The following is a 19,411-nucleotide window of genomic DNA, read 5'->3' as shown; positions in this document are numbered from 1 at the left end:
CTCCAAAATCGAAGCTGAAGAGCCGGAATCCTCACCAGAAGAGCGGAGGCGTTCCGAAAATCCTGATCCGAACCCTAACCGTCGCTCGAACTCGATCTTTCCGGAGACTTCTCTTCTCGTGCACCCAGCTGAGGTTTTTTTTTCCCCTTTTTTGCCTTCGGTGAGGGTATATATTCTAATTTTTTAACTGGTGGTGGAGGGCGTCGATGGAGGGGTGCAGGTGGGGCCCAGAAGCCTCAAACTCGTGGACGAGAGCCCGGGAGCGGATACGATCAAATGCCGAACTTTTATTGGCTCTGGCTGGCCCGGGTCCTTCTCGTGCCGACGCGTTTCAGTAGAAGGGCCCCGCGCAGGCGGTTTTGAGGCGGTGGGGAGCTTCTCGTACTCGCTGGTGTAAGATGGGGCCCAATTGGTTTGTAGTTTTTTTTTTTTTTTTTTTAAAGAGATTAATCCCTACCAACTATGCCGTCCAAGTCTATCCTGACGCTAACCGGAATTAAACCTCTGGTTATCTTATCCAAAAGGCAAGATGGGATACCATATAAGCAAATGCTTGACGATCTTATTGGTTTATAGTATGTTTGACTTATTTTCTATCTATACTTGATCAAGTGTTGGACTTAAAAAATTTGTTATTTGGATAACAATAACAAACAAACTGAGAAATGTTAGGAGATTGAAAAGAACTATTAATCTATAGTATAATATATTGGTAGCCTAAGTATGGATGCTGCTGCGGTAGAAAAAAAAAAAAAATTATAGACCAAATTGATGGTGTGCCATGGTTTTACTGGACAGGATAGTAATTTTAGCATGAAAGAATGATTGTTTCTCCGCACATCCATTCACTATTGGATTAGGCAATGTTTGCTTTAAGATTTATGCAAATAGATGAATATAAGAATTTGAAATATTTTAAGATCTGTACAGATGCAATTCAATAGTTGACATTGCAAAATAGAAATCAACCATTCTTTAGTGTGAAATATACAATTCAAACCCAATTTTACTTATCCTTTCATGCAAAGCTAATATGATTTCAATTTTTTAATTTATTTATTCTCACATAAAGTCTACCAAAATTTTAGGGCGACGGTAGACATCAATTTTCACATGAGCTTTTGCTTCGATGGTTCATTTAATTTCCAAAAGGTGCCTCATTGTATCAGAATAATAAAGGATGCTTGAGCAACATAGTATATCTATGGTTGGAGGAACATGGACACCAAAGAGTGATAAGCTTGCTTTGGAAAATCAAGGGGATTAAAGAAAGGCTGATGCTACAAGGGGTTGCATATATTAATTCAGTACTTACCCCATGCGATGCACCTCTTTGGTCAGAAATTGGGAGGAGGGGGTACTCAGCATATGCAATGAGTATGGCTGGGTAGAAAATGACAGGGAAGGGTCTCTCTCTCTCTCTCTCTCTCTCTCACACACACACACACACACACAAACACCCACGCACACACAGAGGAGGGCCGGGGGGATGTGGGGCGAGAGAGAGAGAGAGAGGATAAGGGGGAATCTAAGGCTTATGATAGATTGGAATTTTAGGGATGGAGTCACAATCCAAGAGTTTGTATATATTATATATAACAATAGAACATAGAACAAGGCTATTTCCAACTAGGTGATGAAAGAATAGCCCTTTACCTAACAAATGGGACCTGATGGACTTAGCCACTACACTAATGCCACATCTTATAAAGGATCAGCAAAATTTTTTTGTCAAAAGAAAGAGTCCAAATTTAAGCCGCAACTCCTTTTCTCAAGTTCTATCATTGTCTGTATTATTTATTTGGATCCATTACTCCTACGTGACATAAGATGATAGGTTTAGCTATGTCCTATTGAATTAATTGTTGAATCCTGTTGCTATTTTGAGTGTAAAACATGCGTCAAACTGTCAACTGAGAGTTGCTTTAATTCAATTGCTAGAAGCCGGTCTCCTCAAATGGAAACTAGATGATAGGAGGAATGAAGTAACTCTCGATGTGGCTAATGAAGCATGTTATTTTGTATGAAATAAAACTCTCAAGCATGTAAAATAGTTCTACATATCTTTTTAAAATATAATTTAGTTGCATGTGATTTTTGGGAAGTGGATAAATTGCATATCTAGATTCTGTATAAAATAAGTCATTTGGAGAACAATGATTCAAGTAAAAATTCAGGTTTGTTGACTTGTTATGTCTTTCCAAAAATAAGTTTTGCAAGAAGCTGCTAATCTAGATTTTCTTAAAAAATCATTTTTAGTTTTGATAAGCCCATTTTACCAACACTTGACAACCTAATAACCATGTTTTCTGAAAACTTAATGCATGGTTTCATTAACCGTACAATGTATTTTTATAATGCACTAAAATCATGGAAATAAAATTTTTATTTCTATACAAATTGTGTTTTATTTCTATAATCATCTCAAGTTTTTCTTCTATATATGAACTTTCCTTTTCAACAACAACTAGACTTCTCCAAAACAACATCAACTTTTACAATTTAGAATAGAAATCATTTTTTTGTGCATTTGAATACTTATTTCGTTTTCAATACTTTCACATTGCATGTAAATTCTCAGACTCATCTTTCATTAAAATTTACTTTTATTGGATTGTATGCTTTTGATTCTTCACCAAGTGCGAACTATCATTGGTGCATGCAATACCTGCAGGTGATTTTAAAAGGAAAGAATATTTCTTACACGTGGTTTTGGTCATACCACGGGATGAAACGTGGGTTCAGATTCTTCTGTCACCTGTTTTTTGTTTTTTTATTTTAATTTATGTCATCCATGTCATTGATTCGCAAGAAGTATTATGATAAAATGGTCGCGGTCTTGTTACAAGCAAGAACGAATGTTCAGAAACAAAATAATTACTTCAGAAACCATACTAGCACTCGACTCCATGGCCCAATGGATAAGGCGCTGGTCTACGGAACCAGAGATTCTGGGTTCGATCCCCAGTGGAGTCGTTTTTAAGGTTTTTCCCTCCATTTTTTTGTGGCCCGTTTTAATAATACTCAAATGCGCAAGTAAATTAGAAGAAACCGACACTGAAGGACGGCAGCAATCAAAATTTTGCCAAAAGAGATGACGAGAAAAATACTCACATCAGCCACCCACATTAATAAGATCCATACAACACCCGGGGCCCACACATGTCACCAAGTGAGTTTGGAGGGTGTATTCTTTAGTGGCCGAACCCCAGACGAAGTCCCAATGATGATCCCGTCGGGACCTTTCCTTTTCGTGCGTGTGCCCGGTCGAGTCACCGCGTAACCGCCCCCGCGCACGCCGGACGCATGAGCACAAATTTCCTCACCTTCCGCCCAAAAATCACATATGCGAAGAAAATATTTGCCGTCAACAATCCCAGGCGCACATCTTTCATACCACGTGTCTCTCATCCTACCATTCTCCTCCTCTTTTGAGCATACCGATGGCTCAGATGTCTTCATAGAAGCAACGTGAACGGCCTATGTTAGTTCCCGCATATATTTCTCATGAACATGGTATTCCGGACTCCTCTCTTCTCGCCGCTTAGAAAAAGCTTCTCCTCCCACCACCACCGTCTCCTTCCTCCTCCCTCCGATCCCTTCGCCTTCCTCTCAGATCCCTTGGTTCCTTTCCTCGAGAGAGAATGTCGACCATCTCGGTTCCCGTTTCCGTTCCGTCCCCAGCCGAGGACTGCGAGCAGCTTCGCAAGGCCTTCCAAGGTACCTCCTCCTGCTGCTTTCTGCTTGTCTTCTCTGTTTCCAATCTCAGGATTGGAGCTAGTGTTAGGGCTTGGGTTTTGGAATCTCTTTGTGGAAACCCTAGAGGTCAATCGACCTCTCTTCGTTCTCTTGTTCTTGGCAGGATGGGGCACGAACGAGGGGTCGATCATCTCGATTCTGGCCCACCGCTCCGGCGCCCAGCGCCGCCAGATCCGCGACTCCTACGCCCAGGCCTATGGAGAGGACCTCCTCAAGGTCCTCGACAAGGAGCTCACCCGAGACTTCGAGGTCCTCTCCCTCTCTTCCCCTCCCCCCTCCCCCTTAGTTTCTTATCTGAATGGTGTCTCCTTTGTCCTTCGCATCTTTGATCTGTTTTGGATCTGGGAACAGAAAGCAGTGCTGCTGTGGATACTGGATCCCCCGGAGAGGGACGCCGTGCTGGCCAACGAGGCATTGAAGAAGTGGTCACCCAACAACCGGGCGCTGATTGAGATCGCCATGACAAGGACTGCTGACGAGATGTTCGCGGTTCGGAGGGCGTACCGGGGCCGCTTCAAGAGATCTCTTGAGGAGGATGTCGCGGTCCACACCAATGGGGATTTCCGGAAGGTAACTCGGGGCGCCGATCACTGGTCCTGTCTTTGATCCGTTTAAACTCAGAAAAATAAAAGTTTTATGGTGTCTTTGCGTGAAAGTTTCGATCTTTAATTCCGTTTACGCTCTGCTTGTGTGGCAGTAGGAAAGATAAAATGAGAATACAGGTGTTGACTAAGCCCAGATTGGGAGTTGATTATGCATTCCTTGTCCTGCTTTAGAACTATAGTTTCTATGACCTTGAAACGTTAAAGTTTTAGTGTAAAGATATGATTTTTCTTCTTCTCAGAATAAAGAAGTAAAAGATTTGATTTTTCATTTTGGTTTTGTTTTTTTGGTTGGTAATTAAAAAGTTAAACTAAGTGGTTGGATTTTCTTTTGAGTATGTTTCTCCGCATGCATGAAGGTTTTGGTAAATGCCATTATTATCCGGTTATAATGGCATTCCGAAGGGGTTACCATTATTGACTGTTCTAATGGCTAAAGAGCCTTGTTCTTTTGGAAACATAATAAAGTAACTATTATTGCTGCTACTATTGATCGTTACAACAGGAAATAATGGGATAATGGATATAGTGCAACAACTGCGTAATTCGACAAAATAACAGCTCAAAGATCATATAATTTTTTAATTAATACCTCTGCGTACTTTGTACAATGCATGGTGGAAAGATCAAATACAGGCTGTTAGTTCTATCATATCATGGAACTCTGAAATAATTATAATGGTCACGGTGAATGCTATTTTGTCCTGTGACATGTACGCTTCAAGATTGTTTTCTGGGTCCACAGAAATTTGGCCTGCACATGTAATCTTGTGCCTCATGAGCCTTCAACGTCATTAGTCATTGCAATCACATTGTGAGGAAACAATTGGTGAGGTTTTAACCTCTGATTGTCTTTTGTTAAATAGCAGCATCTAGTAGTTTCAGCTTCTCTGTTTAAATTCATGATAGGTATTTTTAGTGTTCTGAACTTCTGATCATGCATATAAGATGTCATTTTACTTTCCTCTTGATAATATTTTTGAATAGGAAGAGGTAGCGTTCAAGAAAGTTTGAGAAAAATTTTACTTCTGATTTTACTTGGTGAATTATTGGGCAGTGCTTTTTGTGTCCAGCTTCTTGTGCCGCTTGTGAGCTCATATCGCTATGAGGGGCCTGAAGTGAATGCATCGTTGGCGAAATCAGAGGCTAAGATACTGCATGAAAAGATTGAGGAGAAAGCTTATGGCCATGAAGAGATCATTAGAATTCTAACAACAAGAAGCAAAGAACATCTGCTTGCGACATTCAATGATTACAATAATGAGTTTGGTCATCCAATCAACAAGGTATATTCTAATGTTAAATCATTGAAATTTTCTTTTTCCATGTTATGGTTTATATCTCTCCCTTGCACTCACAGTGTGAGATACAAGGAATGAAGTTAGGTCATGTTATTGAGGCACAATATTTTTGCTGGTTGTGATCTGTCTCAACTACAGCCAGAATAACACACAGTAAGCCTTTATAAGGATTCCACTACATCCTTGTGTGCCATCTGCCTTTCATTAATGCTGCCTGGCCCTATTTAATGGGTTCTATACTGTCTTCACTGAAGGTAGCCATTGTATTTATTTTCCTTTGAGAAATAAGGTCGGTATGCCTGCTTTGGGGTTCTGGAACCTGTCCATGCTGCTTGCACTGAGGACAGAGGCACCGTCCAGGGGACCAGCATAAGACCAGTTATATTTCATCTGGGTATTATAGTATAACTTTAATTTCTATCTTTGCAAATTTAGCACTGGTTAGTGAAACCCACGAATCTTCCCTTACACTAATCCTAATACTATAAAGACTTTGACCTTGTAAATTTTGTGAATATTGAAAGATCTTTTTGCCTGGCATTCCAGCCTGCCTAATGGACATTCTTAGACTTATAAGCATTACTGTTGTTGTGTAATTATCATACAACACCTTGTAGGTGCTTTTTTCCTGCAAGCTACATCACCAAATTGTATTTGATATGTTGCTGCCAGAATACAGAAAAAATTTATCCTTTATACTTAGGGTACAAACAAAAGTGGGTGAGCAGAAACTACATTGCACTGAAAGATGAAATGCGTAGCTTAACTCATTGTTTGCTTTCTCAGGACCTGAAGTCTGATCCTAAGGATGATTTCCTCTTTGCACTGAGGGCCATCGTACGTTGCATCATTTGCCCTGAAAGATATCTTGAGAAGGTTATCCGGCTCGCCATCAACAAAATGGGAACAGATGAGTGTGCTCTTACTCGAGTCATAACCACTCGTGCTGAGGTGAATATGAAACACATCAAAGAGATCTACTATAAGAGAAACAGCGTACGCTTGGATCATGCCCTTAAAAAAGATACCACTGGAGATTATGAGGACTTCCTTCTTGCATTGATAGGACAGGATGCCTAGGTTCTCCTGAGGTTCACTACTTCAGCATCTTGGTAACTTAGTATTGTCCATCATGTCGTCCCTTTTCTATAAGAGAGTGATATCTTGGTCTGCCTTTGACTGTGTGTTGCCATGTTATAGGTCTTACGACATGCCAAGACATAAAAATAAAGGGTCCCTATGTGCCCATAAGTAAGCTTGAAATATGCATTTACTTCTTTTCAGTGTTCTGTTACATTGTTAGGTGCGGGTATTCTCCACCAAGATGCTGAATATATGAATCCTTTGTGTTTGAGTAATAAATGCCATGTTTTTAAATTTTAATAATTTACAAGTATTGTGCAACGATTTACTGCCTGCGACATGACGTGTCAATTTACAACCTCCAGTTGTTTTCCTATCTCTGGAGAGGATACCAAGACGCATGTGACATACCAGGGTGATTCGATGACATGCTGGAGTTGAATAAAATTATGAGAATATATAAGGTGAGACACCATTCGTGCATGCAAGTTGTGGACAAGGCCATAAGCAACAGAAGTTTACGACAAAAGTTAACAAGCAGTTGCCTACTGAACCACTGAAATTTATTTGCATTTTAAATTTTATGAATAATCCATTATTGGGCTTTGTTGCTGAATAAAATTCTTAATGAAATAATTCCACGCATTAATTGCATAGCTTCCCAGTGGAGAGCATTGTGACCATGTTGTTAGGTGCTATGTTTCTATCGTGGTAGTGTCATGGTTTGCAAATAAACTTTGGGACGTAACTTCACCATTCATTTGAGAGGTGAACAGATTAAGCTAGTTCTTAGAGTAACCAAAATTACCATGTCCCATTCAGTTACTACGAAAGTTCCATTTAGTTTTTTTGAGGATTATAAAACTCGAAAGTTCCATTTAGTTACTACGAAAGTTCTGCATGCAGGACTTCAGGCCCAACCAAACACTTGAACTGGGTTGTGACTTCAATATAAGTCACTTTTCAGACATCACTTTTCTGAGTTCCACAAGCTACAAACAACCAAGCAGAACCTAAGTTTATCAAGATTTTTTTACAGTAAGAAAATAACCACTAGGAATCAACAAAATATGTGTCTGGCAAAATTTTTGCTGGTAGATCAAAAGAAGAAAGGCAAGTAATAGCATATACGGTCTACAAAAAGTACAACTACAGCATGAAACACTTATTGCGAAGGTATCACAAGAAACCAGATCCCCACTCCCTAAACTACTCAAGATATTGGCAATACATCATGCAGTCTGTAGCTATACATTAATGCGCTATAATAAGAGAGAACTCCATTTCACAAAAATCCATCTATTCATAACATCCACGCTTCAATTATCCGAGCAAAATGAAGCCAAAAAAAAGGTACTTCCTTTACACTGTACAGTCACATGTACTGTGGGTGATGAGTGATGACTTTAGCCTGGACGATCAAGACAGCAGAATATTACAACAGATACATAGTTAAGCATTTCACAAGCAAAATTGCTTATTTTTACAACTCTACATCATGATTTGTTTGATCTCTTCGCAACCCATTGCACTTCAGTTAAAGTTGGAAGTCTAGATTCAGTAGTTCCAGCATTGACTGCCTGTAAATATGGACTACAACATGCAATCTTGCAAATCAAGAATGTACATCACTTCTTTTGGAGAGCTCGAGAGAAGATCCGCTTGCAGTATGGGCTGGTACGAAGAATTGCTGCATGAGGACGAATGGCTTCGACCAGTTCAGTGTGAACAGAACCCTGCTTCGTGGGGATAAATAATAAGAAAAGGAGAGAATAGAATGTAAGATGCTTAAATGATTAAATTTGGCTGGTGATTCACAACCTTGGTATTTTGAAGAGCAGATTGAATGACATAATTGGCAAAAGGGTGTTGCAGTAACTGCTCAAATTGAGACACTGAAAGCAATTCAAATATGATAGTTGTCCGATCATCTTCACCGAACACCTTGAGGCATTTTTCCACCACGTGGCTGCTGAATTTTTGCATTGACAGCTGTACATAATTTCCTTGAAACTGTGATACCAAATTTGCAATCACTAATGGACTTTTCAGGTCGAGGATGTATTGAACAACATAATTTCTGAAACAACAATAAAAGACACTGTAAATATGAGATGCAATGGCACAAAGCAAATTAGTATATAACATTTTTTTCCAAAAAAGATGGCAGAAAAGGCAAAAACATTTATTTGATTCATAAAGGATGTATACAAGCTTAAACCGAGTAAAAAGATTATAATCACATTTTTATTCACATATAGTTGATGTATGCAAAGGACTCAGCAAATTTAAGCACTAAAACAATTATAGACTGTCAAAATGGATTTTAGAAGAATGCAAATTCCACAATTCTTTCTTCGAAATGGGCCTCATGATGCTAAGCTCCCTGATGAAATACAGTCGTCTATGCCCAGACGGATACACCCAATTGTCAGGTTCATCAACTGTGGTCAAGATCTGAGACCAGTACTATGTAGATCAGAATTTAATTCCATTCTCAGTATGTACCCTTAAGCCAAAAGAATGGGTTACATTTGAACATTCTCTAACAATACAAATTTTAACAAATTATACACATCCCTTGCACTTTGAATCTATATTGCACTGACATTAGCAGAGAGTAGAATAAACCATCTCCCAATCTTGCAGCATGTTTTGGTTAGTGGGTAAATATTTGAAAGCCTCATCTCTCTTTGTGCTTCTCTGCTACCATTATTGTGACAAAGGAACTTGTGCTTATCGAAATCTTGTGTTATTGGCTTCTGATATATGCCCAGAATGGATTCGATATTTTTCCATTCCATTGACTTCTTGCTTAACTACTAGCCAGGATGGACTACATTTTATTTCTCCCTATCCATTACATTTTGAAACAAAGGTCTTATTGACAAGCTACCAGTTCTCTCATTAATCAGCAATCAGCTAACAGCTGCTACTAAAACCTAGTTGGTAGATGGCAACAGGTGGCACCTTTCACATCATCTTTTTGCATAGTTTTAGCACGGGAGAGGTTTTAGCTCAGGAGTTCTATTTGGGAGTAGTTTTAGTTCAGGAGTTTAACATATTGCACAACCACAACTAGCAATCTTCTATCTGTTTCAAGCCCAAACATATCTAATAGGGGAAATCCTCGAATGCCTCTACCGAGCTACCAGCCAAAAGGCATTCGAGGATTAAAATCCTAGCCTTTTGTCTTTTAGCGATCCTCTCTTCTTTTTTATCTTCAATATTTAGCTTGAAGTATCTAACACTCACATCCCTACATGAAACTCAAAAGCAGTCTGAAACTACTGGATATGCTCCAGATGAATAACTTCATATTGTGTAATAGAAACACATACCAATCAAATCAGATAAATACTATATCTGCTTGAGGAATCAAAAAATGGTTAAAAATCAAGAGACTAAATGATATCATAAGATACAGAATATCACAAACAATTTTTGAAGAGAACATAAAAATTCAAAGCGCCCATAGAAAATCAAATTAGTTGGATTTTTTTAAGAAAACACCAGATTCAAAAAGAGTCAAGGTGACAGATGTGGAACAGAAGAAAACAGAATATCAGTCAAGCTGCAAATTTTTTATCTTAAAGCTAAACTGAAGGACTAAGTATATTTCACTGAGTATTTATAAGCAAAGGGCTTTAATCCTAAGGAAAGAACCAGACAGAAGCCAGATTGTGCATTATCTTAAATAATGCCTCTGTCATACCCAAGAAACCTTGGATTTACTGGAGTGCTTAAATTTTGAAAAGAGTTTTAATCCTTATTAAGGAACAGTCCCTGATACCATCAGAATTGCTAGCTACATTTCATCTTTGATGCATTATTATCCATCAAGAGCCCACAATCACCATATGTTTCCAAACATACACAAACGATCAGTGTGTAATCCACCAATTGAATGTTTAACAATTTAACAGTACAGTAAAATCTTGGTAAAATAAAATTATGAGCCACAGAGAGAGAGAGAGAGAGAGAGAGAGAGAAGAGGGGTTAGGAAGAAAAGCATGCATGTCTGTAAACAGGCATATGACCTCATATTACATTTGTTACTTTTTATAACTTGCATATTTTCGAACAATTTATCGAACATGCAAGGAAGCACATTCCTTATTGAATCATATAACAAAAGCAAGTGCCATTATGTTTTAGAATTTATAAAAATTTTTAGAGAAGAAATTGCTATATGTCTAAATCATGGTTTGACAGAAATCCCCAAACAAGCATCTTGGTATAATACTCTATTAAATTCCATAATGCATGCAAAATCCCTCCCATAGTTCTAACTTCTACAACCCCCAACCATGGCATGTGGCTCCACATCATATACCCTGTCTCCAAATATTTAATGCCTAAGTATGATAATGACAATAGTGATGTACCTAGCTAAAAATTATAGATCTAATAACATACTTCTATAGCCAAACAATTTTATAATTAAGAACATCCACAAATATCATATATATATATATATATAATATATTATATATATATAGCTAAAGGTTGCCATGCAGCTACACCAACTATCAAATTGCACTACTTACCTCACTGCAACCCCACATCTTTCATGAGGTCCATAACTGTGTTGAGAAGAAGACTTATTTCTTGCAAAATGCTTTACTTTGAATCGCATGCTTTGGATGGGATGGATAGATCTTTAAAGTACCTAATAGGCAATAACACTCTTCATCTCAAGGCACCATCTAAATGCAAGATCCTCATGTAAGGTTTATATTTATCCTTGATGCTTTTATCCAAGTTCCAAATAATTTCTACTCAAGAATACTTTCTGAGGCCAGGAACGTTGAGAGCTTTGTCCTGACTGATTAATGTAAAAATCCTAAAACTGCAAATTTTTCATTAATTGATGCAGGGAAGTTCTCAAAAAATTTGATCACTCAATGCCTTGATTTCTTATTGATGATAGGAAAAAGTGACGCATGAGCATGATTCAACTAATTCATTTTATGTCATGTGTAATCAAGTAAAATTTATATATGAGTTGAAGACAATTTCTGCAGCTTTAAGTCGTGAGCATAGATCAGCAATTCTCAGAGAGAGAGAGAGAGAGAGAGGACAGAAAGAAAGAGCAAGTCTTAGCATTATGTCAAAGATGATGCAGTGATGTAGGGTATCATATGTATATTATAACTTAAAGAAGCCAACTCATACATCCAAGCAAAGAAAAAGTTCAACCATAACAGAAGAAGACATTAAAAATCAGAAGATGCAATGAAAAATATAATACATGTTTTGATAATATGATATTATGAAAAATGAAGAAATAAAACAGATGGGAAACTTCCAATGAATCATTACGCATTTATAAGCAGGTAAGCATAAGTTTTTTAATAAGAATACCTATTAGGCCATATGCTAGTTTCATAATAAATGATTATCACAAGACAAAAAAAATCAGGGCTAAAATATGAAATACTGCACATTCTTCATGACAACACTGTTTGAGGCATACAAGATCAGAGGTCTTAGAAAGCATGGATGTAGGTACACTATAAAAAAGAGCAAGATGAGTTCATGGGCCTACAAATTTCAGTGCTGAAATTGCCACTTGTTATTTTAATAAAACTCTGGTGAAAAATGTCTATATTAGTGCAAATATTTAGAAAAAAAATTATGTCCAGTTGCTTCACTGTCTTCCATGATTATCCAAACTGACATCATCTCATCCTAAACTCTATTGCAATGAACTCAATCAGATTGTTGACAGAAGTTAAGTCACTTGTTTATGGACATGTATCTTCATGTCCATGTATAGAAGTATATATACATAATATATGGTTATATGTGTTTATACAAATGTAAACACAAACACACAGGTTGCAGTGGCCTGTACCTACTCAGATTTCAGACATGAATCCTCTACCGAATAGATGATCCTATAAACCTATTTGTCATGCCCTGGTAGGTGCTTTATGAAGCATGATTTGGCACCTTGGGTGATGGAAAAAATGACTAGTTAAAAGTAAATAGGGAGCTTTCATATTATCTGTTCAACAGTGAATAGGCTCCAATGACACACAATTACACAGAGTGGATGACAAATTCGTGTGCATGCCATAAAGGTCTCATTAAGATAATATTTTTACTGAAGATTGGTGGGTGTTTGCATTTGGCATTTGTTAAATTTTATGCAAAACATGCCTATGAAGTAGCATATAAGCCCATTGTGTGCATGTCTAAACTGTTAGACTTCCAAAAGAAATTCAAGTGGAATAACCCAAAATTGATCTTGAAGATCAGGTCCCTGCTCTTCCCCCTCCCAAAGTTCTATGAGCTCCTGAAGAACATGTGACCAATCTACTTAAGATGAAAAAGAAATACTACCATTCTATCTGAAAGGACTGGTAATTAGATTATCAGGTTTCAAGTATTGAGATGAAGAAGAAGAAACTGCATTCATATTGATGAGAATATTACCCAAAATCATCTTGAGCTAGTTTGAGTCCATTAGCAGAGATTTCTGCAACCAATTTCATCCAATGTTCTCCTGTAGAATGAGATATGCATCGTTGCAAGACACAGCATCCATGCTGATGGGTTGCAATATCAACACAATGCTTTGTAGCAGCATCAAAAATAAACTGTCATGCATAATGTTGTTTGAGGTTAGTGTATGTGAAACAACAGAAGAATAGTTGGAACAGAATATGCTGGTGTTCTGAATGAACTGAATTTGAATAGAATGTAAACTTAAATCAGCTGAACCTTATGCTACCTAGTCACAAGTCACAACATAATCCCAGGTATCTCTGTCTACTCTCATACTTCTCATCTTTTTCTCCCCTCAAGTTTATTCTGATTGATGAAAGAATTTTCAAATACTTCTTAAGAGCTTCAAACCATCTAATGAATTATAATACATATAATAAAATTTTCCTATCTGTCAAGATATTTGTAGTTCTTTGATCTTCCATAAGTGAATTCTCAACCTTATGCTACCTAGTCACAAGTCAGGATATTAAACACTTGTTCCAGACACATAAAATGATATTTAAAAAAAAGCAGCTACATCCTTTTCTGTTTTGAACATTAAATTGGACAATGTTCCAGAATTGTTAACTGTCAAAGATTAGTAATTAGATGTACCAACACAGAGTACATATAGTTTAGCTCTAACGGGAATGAGAATGAGAAGGGAACATTTTAGAAATGTGGGGCACAAGATTCTGCAAATAAATTGTGTTGGTACCTTAGTTCTAGTATAACAAAGAACAATAGGATGGGAGGTGTTTGAAAAAAATCAAAGTAAGGTTTGTTGTACCGGACCAAACTGGATGGTATGGGATATACCGTATTATACCGGTTCGATACTGAAATATGGCACGGGGCCATACCAACACTCAGTATGCTGAATTGGCTCTGTATCAACACAATAATACACTGGCACTGTTATGGAGCCCAGTATAGAGATGGTGAATCTTAAATCAAAGCATTTTAAGCAAACTGGAGATGATCTCTAGATTTTTTTTATTATTATTGTCAAATACCATTCAATTTAAAGAGATTGAATAAGATAATTATACAAAAGCCTTAGTTGTACAATTTGAATTGTTTTGGCACTGGATAGGACCAATAAACACATGGTTTGCATGGTAAATAAGGTCACTAAGTTTTGTCTAGAAAAAAAGAGAAGGTTGTAAAGATGGATGTGGCAAACTAGTAAAAAAAACTTAAAAATGAGTTCATAACAAGAAACTTAGAAGCAATACCAAGAGAAAATAAAGCAATAGACAGTCATGTGAAACGGTCTGGATTAAGGTGATGAAGGCAAAAAAGCTTCAGTAGAAATGGGATCCCGAATATGAGTAGAAGTTAGGAAAAATGAGTGAGGACTTAGATGGAAGTAGTGTCATACAAAGCTAAAGTTTTGTAGGACTTGCCATTGGATAGAAACTTGCAAAAAACTCAAATTATGAAAATGAGTAGTTAGATGGCACATGGCACAGAAGTGCTACTATTGGCTTAAGATTGTGACAGGGAAATAACATTTTCAAGCAAGAAAGTGGTCCTATAAAATCAGTAATAGCAGATGCACCCTACTGGAGATAGGCTCTTAAAAATTGCTCCCAAGTCTGCAAGACTTGCTGCTAGAAATCCAATCTCAGCAATGTATTCTTCAACCACCAAGGGGAAAAGAATTAATGTAGTATGAATCAACGATGTTATTGGGTCACTTCAACCCTAAAAGAGAAATGCATTTCCATTTCACATACATTGGTGGCATGAAACTGTCAAAGCAATCATTATAGAAAAATAGTTTAGTAAAATAAGAAACTTTCATGATGGCCCCTAATTTGTTGTTTTCTGAACAAGAAGAATCATATTGGTCAAAGGTTGAAATATGCCAGACCACCCACAGAAAATAAAAGAACAAGGGAAAAAATATCTTCAATAGAATCAACTAGGTTTGCAAATAGCATAAAGAAAGGTATCTCAAGCTAAAAAAAAAACTATAGCACTTCAGTAATTGAGATGCAGCAAAAGATGTCATATGATGCAGAAAAGTATCGGCTTTAGTAATACTCAATAATCAAGCAAGAAGCCTAACATGTGTTTTTCAGGGGGCAGCTCTCATGAGATTTGATCCACATGGTGGTTGACAGATGAAGGTCAAAGGACTCCCCCTGGAGCTTCTTCAATGTAGGAGTCACTGTCATTTCTGAGTATTGGTTTCCTAATGTTGTATTTTACCAGTTCTGGCCATGTTATTTCAAAACTTTCCCATTTGTACTCTTCAAAACAATTTGATTTCTAATAGCTATGATCTACCTATACTTTTCTCGAAATATATCTACTTCTAAAATGGCTTTGTTGATGCTTCTTGTACAATTTGATCCAAGTCTCTCAGAGAACAAGAAGAATTTTTTTTCTTTTGAGAAACTTGGATTACTATAGTGCAGGAGCTGAAAAATGCATAATGAAACATGCTAGTCATACACCAACATGAATGAGAATAATTTTGATGGAAATCAAACATCATGTTAGGTTAGGTGTTCATAGAAACTTCATCACTTACAGTCTAAACTATCTTTGAGTAACATTATACAGTAGGTGCAAAATTGCATCTCACTTGGATGCTAAAGATCTATGTGAATCAACACTCACCTTTCTCAAAATATGCAAACTTGATTAATATGCACACAGAATCCTATATTGTGTGTTTAAAAGATGTCCCTTACAAGAAGAATTAAAAAAAATCAAGTATTTAAGCAAAATGTATAAATGAGATTCATGGATCTGGCACAAAAGCATGATAGGATGAGTTATGGCTGATTCTTGCCATGACTTGCACTGTTATGCATAAATGTTGTTTAAATTTGATTATTCAGGTGAATGGCTTTCAATACACTATAAATTTAGCATATACATCAAACACCACAAGCTACTTTTGAAGAATGTTTGCAAAGTTCAGAGTATTTTCAAATATCAATGAAACAAGCACAAGCAGCACATCAATGATCTGTTAAAGTTTCATAAACCTAGTTTTAAGCAAATCATATGAATAATATTTTGCACATCTCAAGTACTAAAAGAAACTAACATTTCATAGTTTTTAATCAATTGCAATAAGGATCTCAAGAGCTAGCAGCTATATAAAAACATCACATTAGGTTTGTTACTTGAGTAATACTATAAATAACATTGAACCAAAATTTGACCAGTGAAAAGTAGATAAGCCAATATTACTAATGCTGTGAATGGAAGCAATGTGTTCCCAGTGCTCTGCCCAAAGGTGAAGTCTTCTTAAATTTTATAAAAGAAATTTCTGTATATATAGAGTTTAATTGGTAATGGATGAATATTGACTTAATATACAGAAAAAACTTGAAGAGAGATCAGAAAAATCTCAATTCAACCTTTTGAAGTAATTAACAACAACTATGCACACATCCATTATAAAACAGCTAGCAAGAGATCAAAGGTATTAATGGGCATCATCTCCTGAGAATAGGATTCAGAACTGCTATTTTATGGTAATTCAACCATGATAGTTCCATATGGCTAATGGGAGAAGCCTATGCATATACCTTATTATCGTCAACTGTAAAACATTGCAGGCACCGTTGTACCACATGATTGCCATTTAGGTCCTTGATGAGATCCAAAAACCCTGGTCGCAATGCTGAAATAACCAGAGCAATTTGCCGCCTGGTTTTTAGAGCCTCTATCAGCTTCTGTACAGCCCTCGTCCTGAAACAATATAGCATTATTGAAGGCCAATCTATCAAATAACTAAAAATAAAACTCAAACACTATCTTTAAATATTAACATAGATCCTAACGAGAACCAAGTTAGTGTCAATTGTCAAAAGGGCAAACCACTACTACCCATGTATGTTTAGAGAGATTCTGACGAGTTGCCCTGCATTTTCTGTCAGCATGATGATGATTCTCGTCATTTGTTCCTCGCTACATACATCCAGAAGCTTCTGCATGAGATAATTTCCGAAAGGATCCACCATGAGCTCCACCACATGATCGATGATCCCATTAAATATGGCATCCACCTGATGCCTCCCCTCATCAAACTTATGCTGCAAGTACCGACATCCGTGCTGGTCCTTCGCAATGGAGTATATGTACCCTTCAATGCCCATCAAGTAATCATATTTTAAAGGCGAACTCGGAGAGCGACCAAGCTCAGGGCGGTGAACATCGGGCACACTATCCACATTTGCAACCCGGATTCCTCTCAAGTACATCCGGTCATCAGGCTGCAGCCTTTTCCTCTCCTCCAGAAGACAATGACATTGGTTCCCGACATAATGAAGCCCCTTCCCCTGCATAATCAAATTGTTCTCAGATCCAAAAGCCTCAACATTCCTCAGATTTCTCGCCAAAAATGGCGACCGAGGCCCCCAACTATAAGGCAAGCTATGGCCTTGCTTAGGAAGCACGAGATGATGGGGGCTCAAGGAATTCCATGCATTCAGATCCTGGCCGAGAGCCACCCCGTACTGTGGTGACTGCAAAAAGGATGAGGGAAAGCCCAAACCCCGGGATCCCCCGTAATAAGAGTTTGCACCCAAAGCACCATCAGCACCAATTGCTTCCTCTCTGCAAAAAAAATTCTCCGGTGCCGTACAGAGACCAATGGAATACGACGCCGGAGAATCCAATCGGTGGGCCGCGATCCACGACTCGTATCGATTAGCATCCACCGAGCAATGCTGATGCACTCCAGACCCATACAACCTTTCATCCACATCAAACAACAGATAGTTTGGAAGAACAGAGCGCCGACGCGCCCCATAGGCATCATCCAGGGCACTCCCCGGCACCAAATCGCTGCCATAATCGGTCCGGAAGAATAAAGGGCTCATCGCGTTGTTCGCGGGCGCGGGTGCCAGCGCTGGCTCCGGCTTCGGCTTGGGCGCGAGCCCGAGCGGTGCTCCCCGATCGTCCCCGATACTCATGGAGCGCAGCCGGCCGAGCAAGCCGAGCTCTTCCATCATCCAGTCCTCGCCGGCGGAGGATCGCCGGGCGCCGTTGTCGCCGGCGGGGGATAATGTGCCCGAGAGCGAGCTCGACGACGACGACGACCCCTCCGACACGAGGGGCGGCGGGGACATACATGCATGATCCGCGCCATGACCATACCCACCATGTCCGTGCCCATCGAGAGGCGCCCGGGATGGTGATGGGCATGCATTGGCGGCCGAACCATGCATGTCATGAATCGGATGCACATGTTGTATCTGATGGTCATCGTCATTGCCGGCGCGAGCAGCATCATCATCATCATCATCATGATGGGAATGAGGCGATGTTGCATGGGTGATCTCATCGAGTAGCATCTCCATCTCCTTGTCTTCTTGGATTCCAAGCCTCATTGCCGGCCTCTTTCTCCCCTCCTTTCCTAAAAATCCGTTAAAAAACCCCAAAAAAATCAAAAATAAAGGAAAGAAAAAAGAAGAAAAAAAATACAGGATTTGAGGCCCAAGAAGATGAGTTAGATCAGCGGAGAAATAATAGAAGGATTAGGAGAAGGAATTGGGATTGGAGAGAGGAGGTTATCACCAGTTTCTTGGGGGAGTCGGTGAGGCATGCAGGAGAGGAGGAGGAGGAGACGGGGGTAGCGGAGAAGGGGGGTGTGGGAGAGAGGTTTAGAGATTTATATATCGGAAGATTAGGAAAGAGGATTGAGGTGCTAGCTTCCATCCGTTACACCTGATGTGCATATATATAAACATGGGAGTTCCTATAGCATTGTGTGCTGTATAGGAATCACACGATTAGGGAAGGATGGCTTAGTGCGACTTAAAGAGTGGAGAGGGAAGAATATCGACGTGGGGGTTTTAGGTTTATTGAGTTTTATTTTATTTATCTTTGTATTAAGATAGGATAATAGAAAGGTACAGACATTGAATGCTTGGAGTTTTTCCTATGTTAAATTAGATATTAATAGGACGTAAATCACCAAAATATCCGTCCACTGGCTTAGTGGCTATTGATAATACAAGTTTATCTGACATAATTAGGTTTTAGTTGTAGATGGTGAAAACACTTTTTCGAGGCGAAGCAGGATAGCTAAATAAAAAAAGATGGATGGTTGATCAAAAGGACGTGATAAGTTTAAGTTTGCTTGGTTTTGTGCATATTGTGAGTTCATTTTGGATTAAGATTTGGATCAAAAAT

The 19,411-nt window shown here is 38.4% G+C and overlaps 2 protein-coding genes and 1 non-coding gene across 3 annotated transcripts; 2 read left to right on the top strand and 1 right to left on the bottom strand.

The window, feature by feature from the left end:
• The first annotated feature begins 2,903 nt into the window (after window positions 1-2,903).
• On the top strand, window positions 2,904-2,976 carry TRNAR-ACG (transfer RNA arginine (anticodon ACG)). The gene has a single exon. It is a non-coding gene; the product is annotated as a tRNA-Arg (tRNA).
• A 553-nt stretch (window positions 2,977-3,529) lies between these two features.
• LOC105048620 (annexin Gh1) lies at window positions 3,530-7,048 on the top strand. Its single transcript, XM_010927978.4, has 5 exons — window positions 3,530-3,720; window positions 3,863-4,008; window positions 4,111-4,329; window positions 5,435-5,647; window positions 6,449-7,048. Exons 1-5 carry the CDS (start codon window positions 3,645-3,647, stop codon window positions 6,740-6,742), a joined length of 948 nt encoding a protein of 315 aa, XP_010926280.1. The 5' UTR covers window positions 3,530-3,644; the 3' UTR covers window positions 6,743-7,048.
• A 980-nt stretch (window positions 7,049-8,028) lies between these two features.
• LOC105048619 (uncharacterized) lies at window positions 8,029-18,908 on the bottom strand. Its single transcript, XM_010927977.4, has 6 exons — window positions 18,794-18,908; window positions 17,102-18,632; window positions 16,801-16,963; window positions 13,190-13,353; window positions 8,567-8,825; window positions 8,029-8,481 (listed from the first exon to the last, which is right to left on the bottom strand). Exons 1-6 carry the CDS (start codon window positions 18,819-18,821, stop codon window positions 8,374-8,376), a joined length of 2,253 nt encoding a protein of 750 aa, XP_010926279.1. The 5' UTR covers window positions 18,822-18,908; the 3' UTR covers window positions 8,029-8,373.
• Window positions 18,909-19,411: the final 503 nt, after the last annotated feature.

Source organism: Elaeis guineensis, chromosome 7 (genome assembly GCF_000442705.2).
Source record: "Elaeis guineensis isolate ETL-2024a chromosome 7, EG11, whole genome shotgun sequence".
In the NCBI taxonomy this organism is placed as follows: domain Eukaryota; kingdom Viridiplantae; phylum Streptophyta; class Magnoliopsida; order Arecales; family Arecaceae; genus Elaeis; species Elaeis guineensis.
Note: the sequence above shows the minus strand (reverse complement) of the source record. Positions and strands in the feature narration are given on the sequence as shown.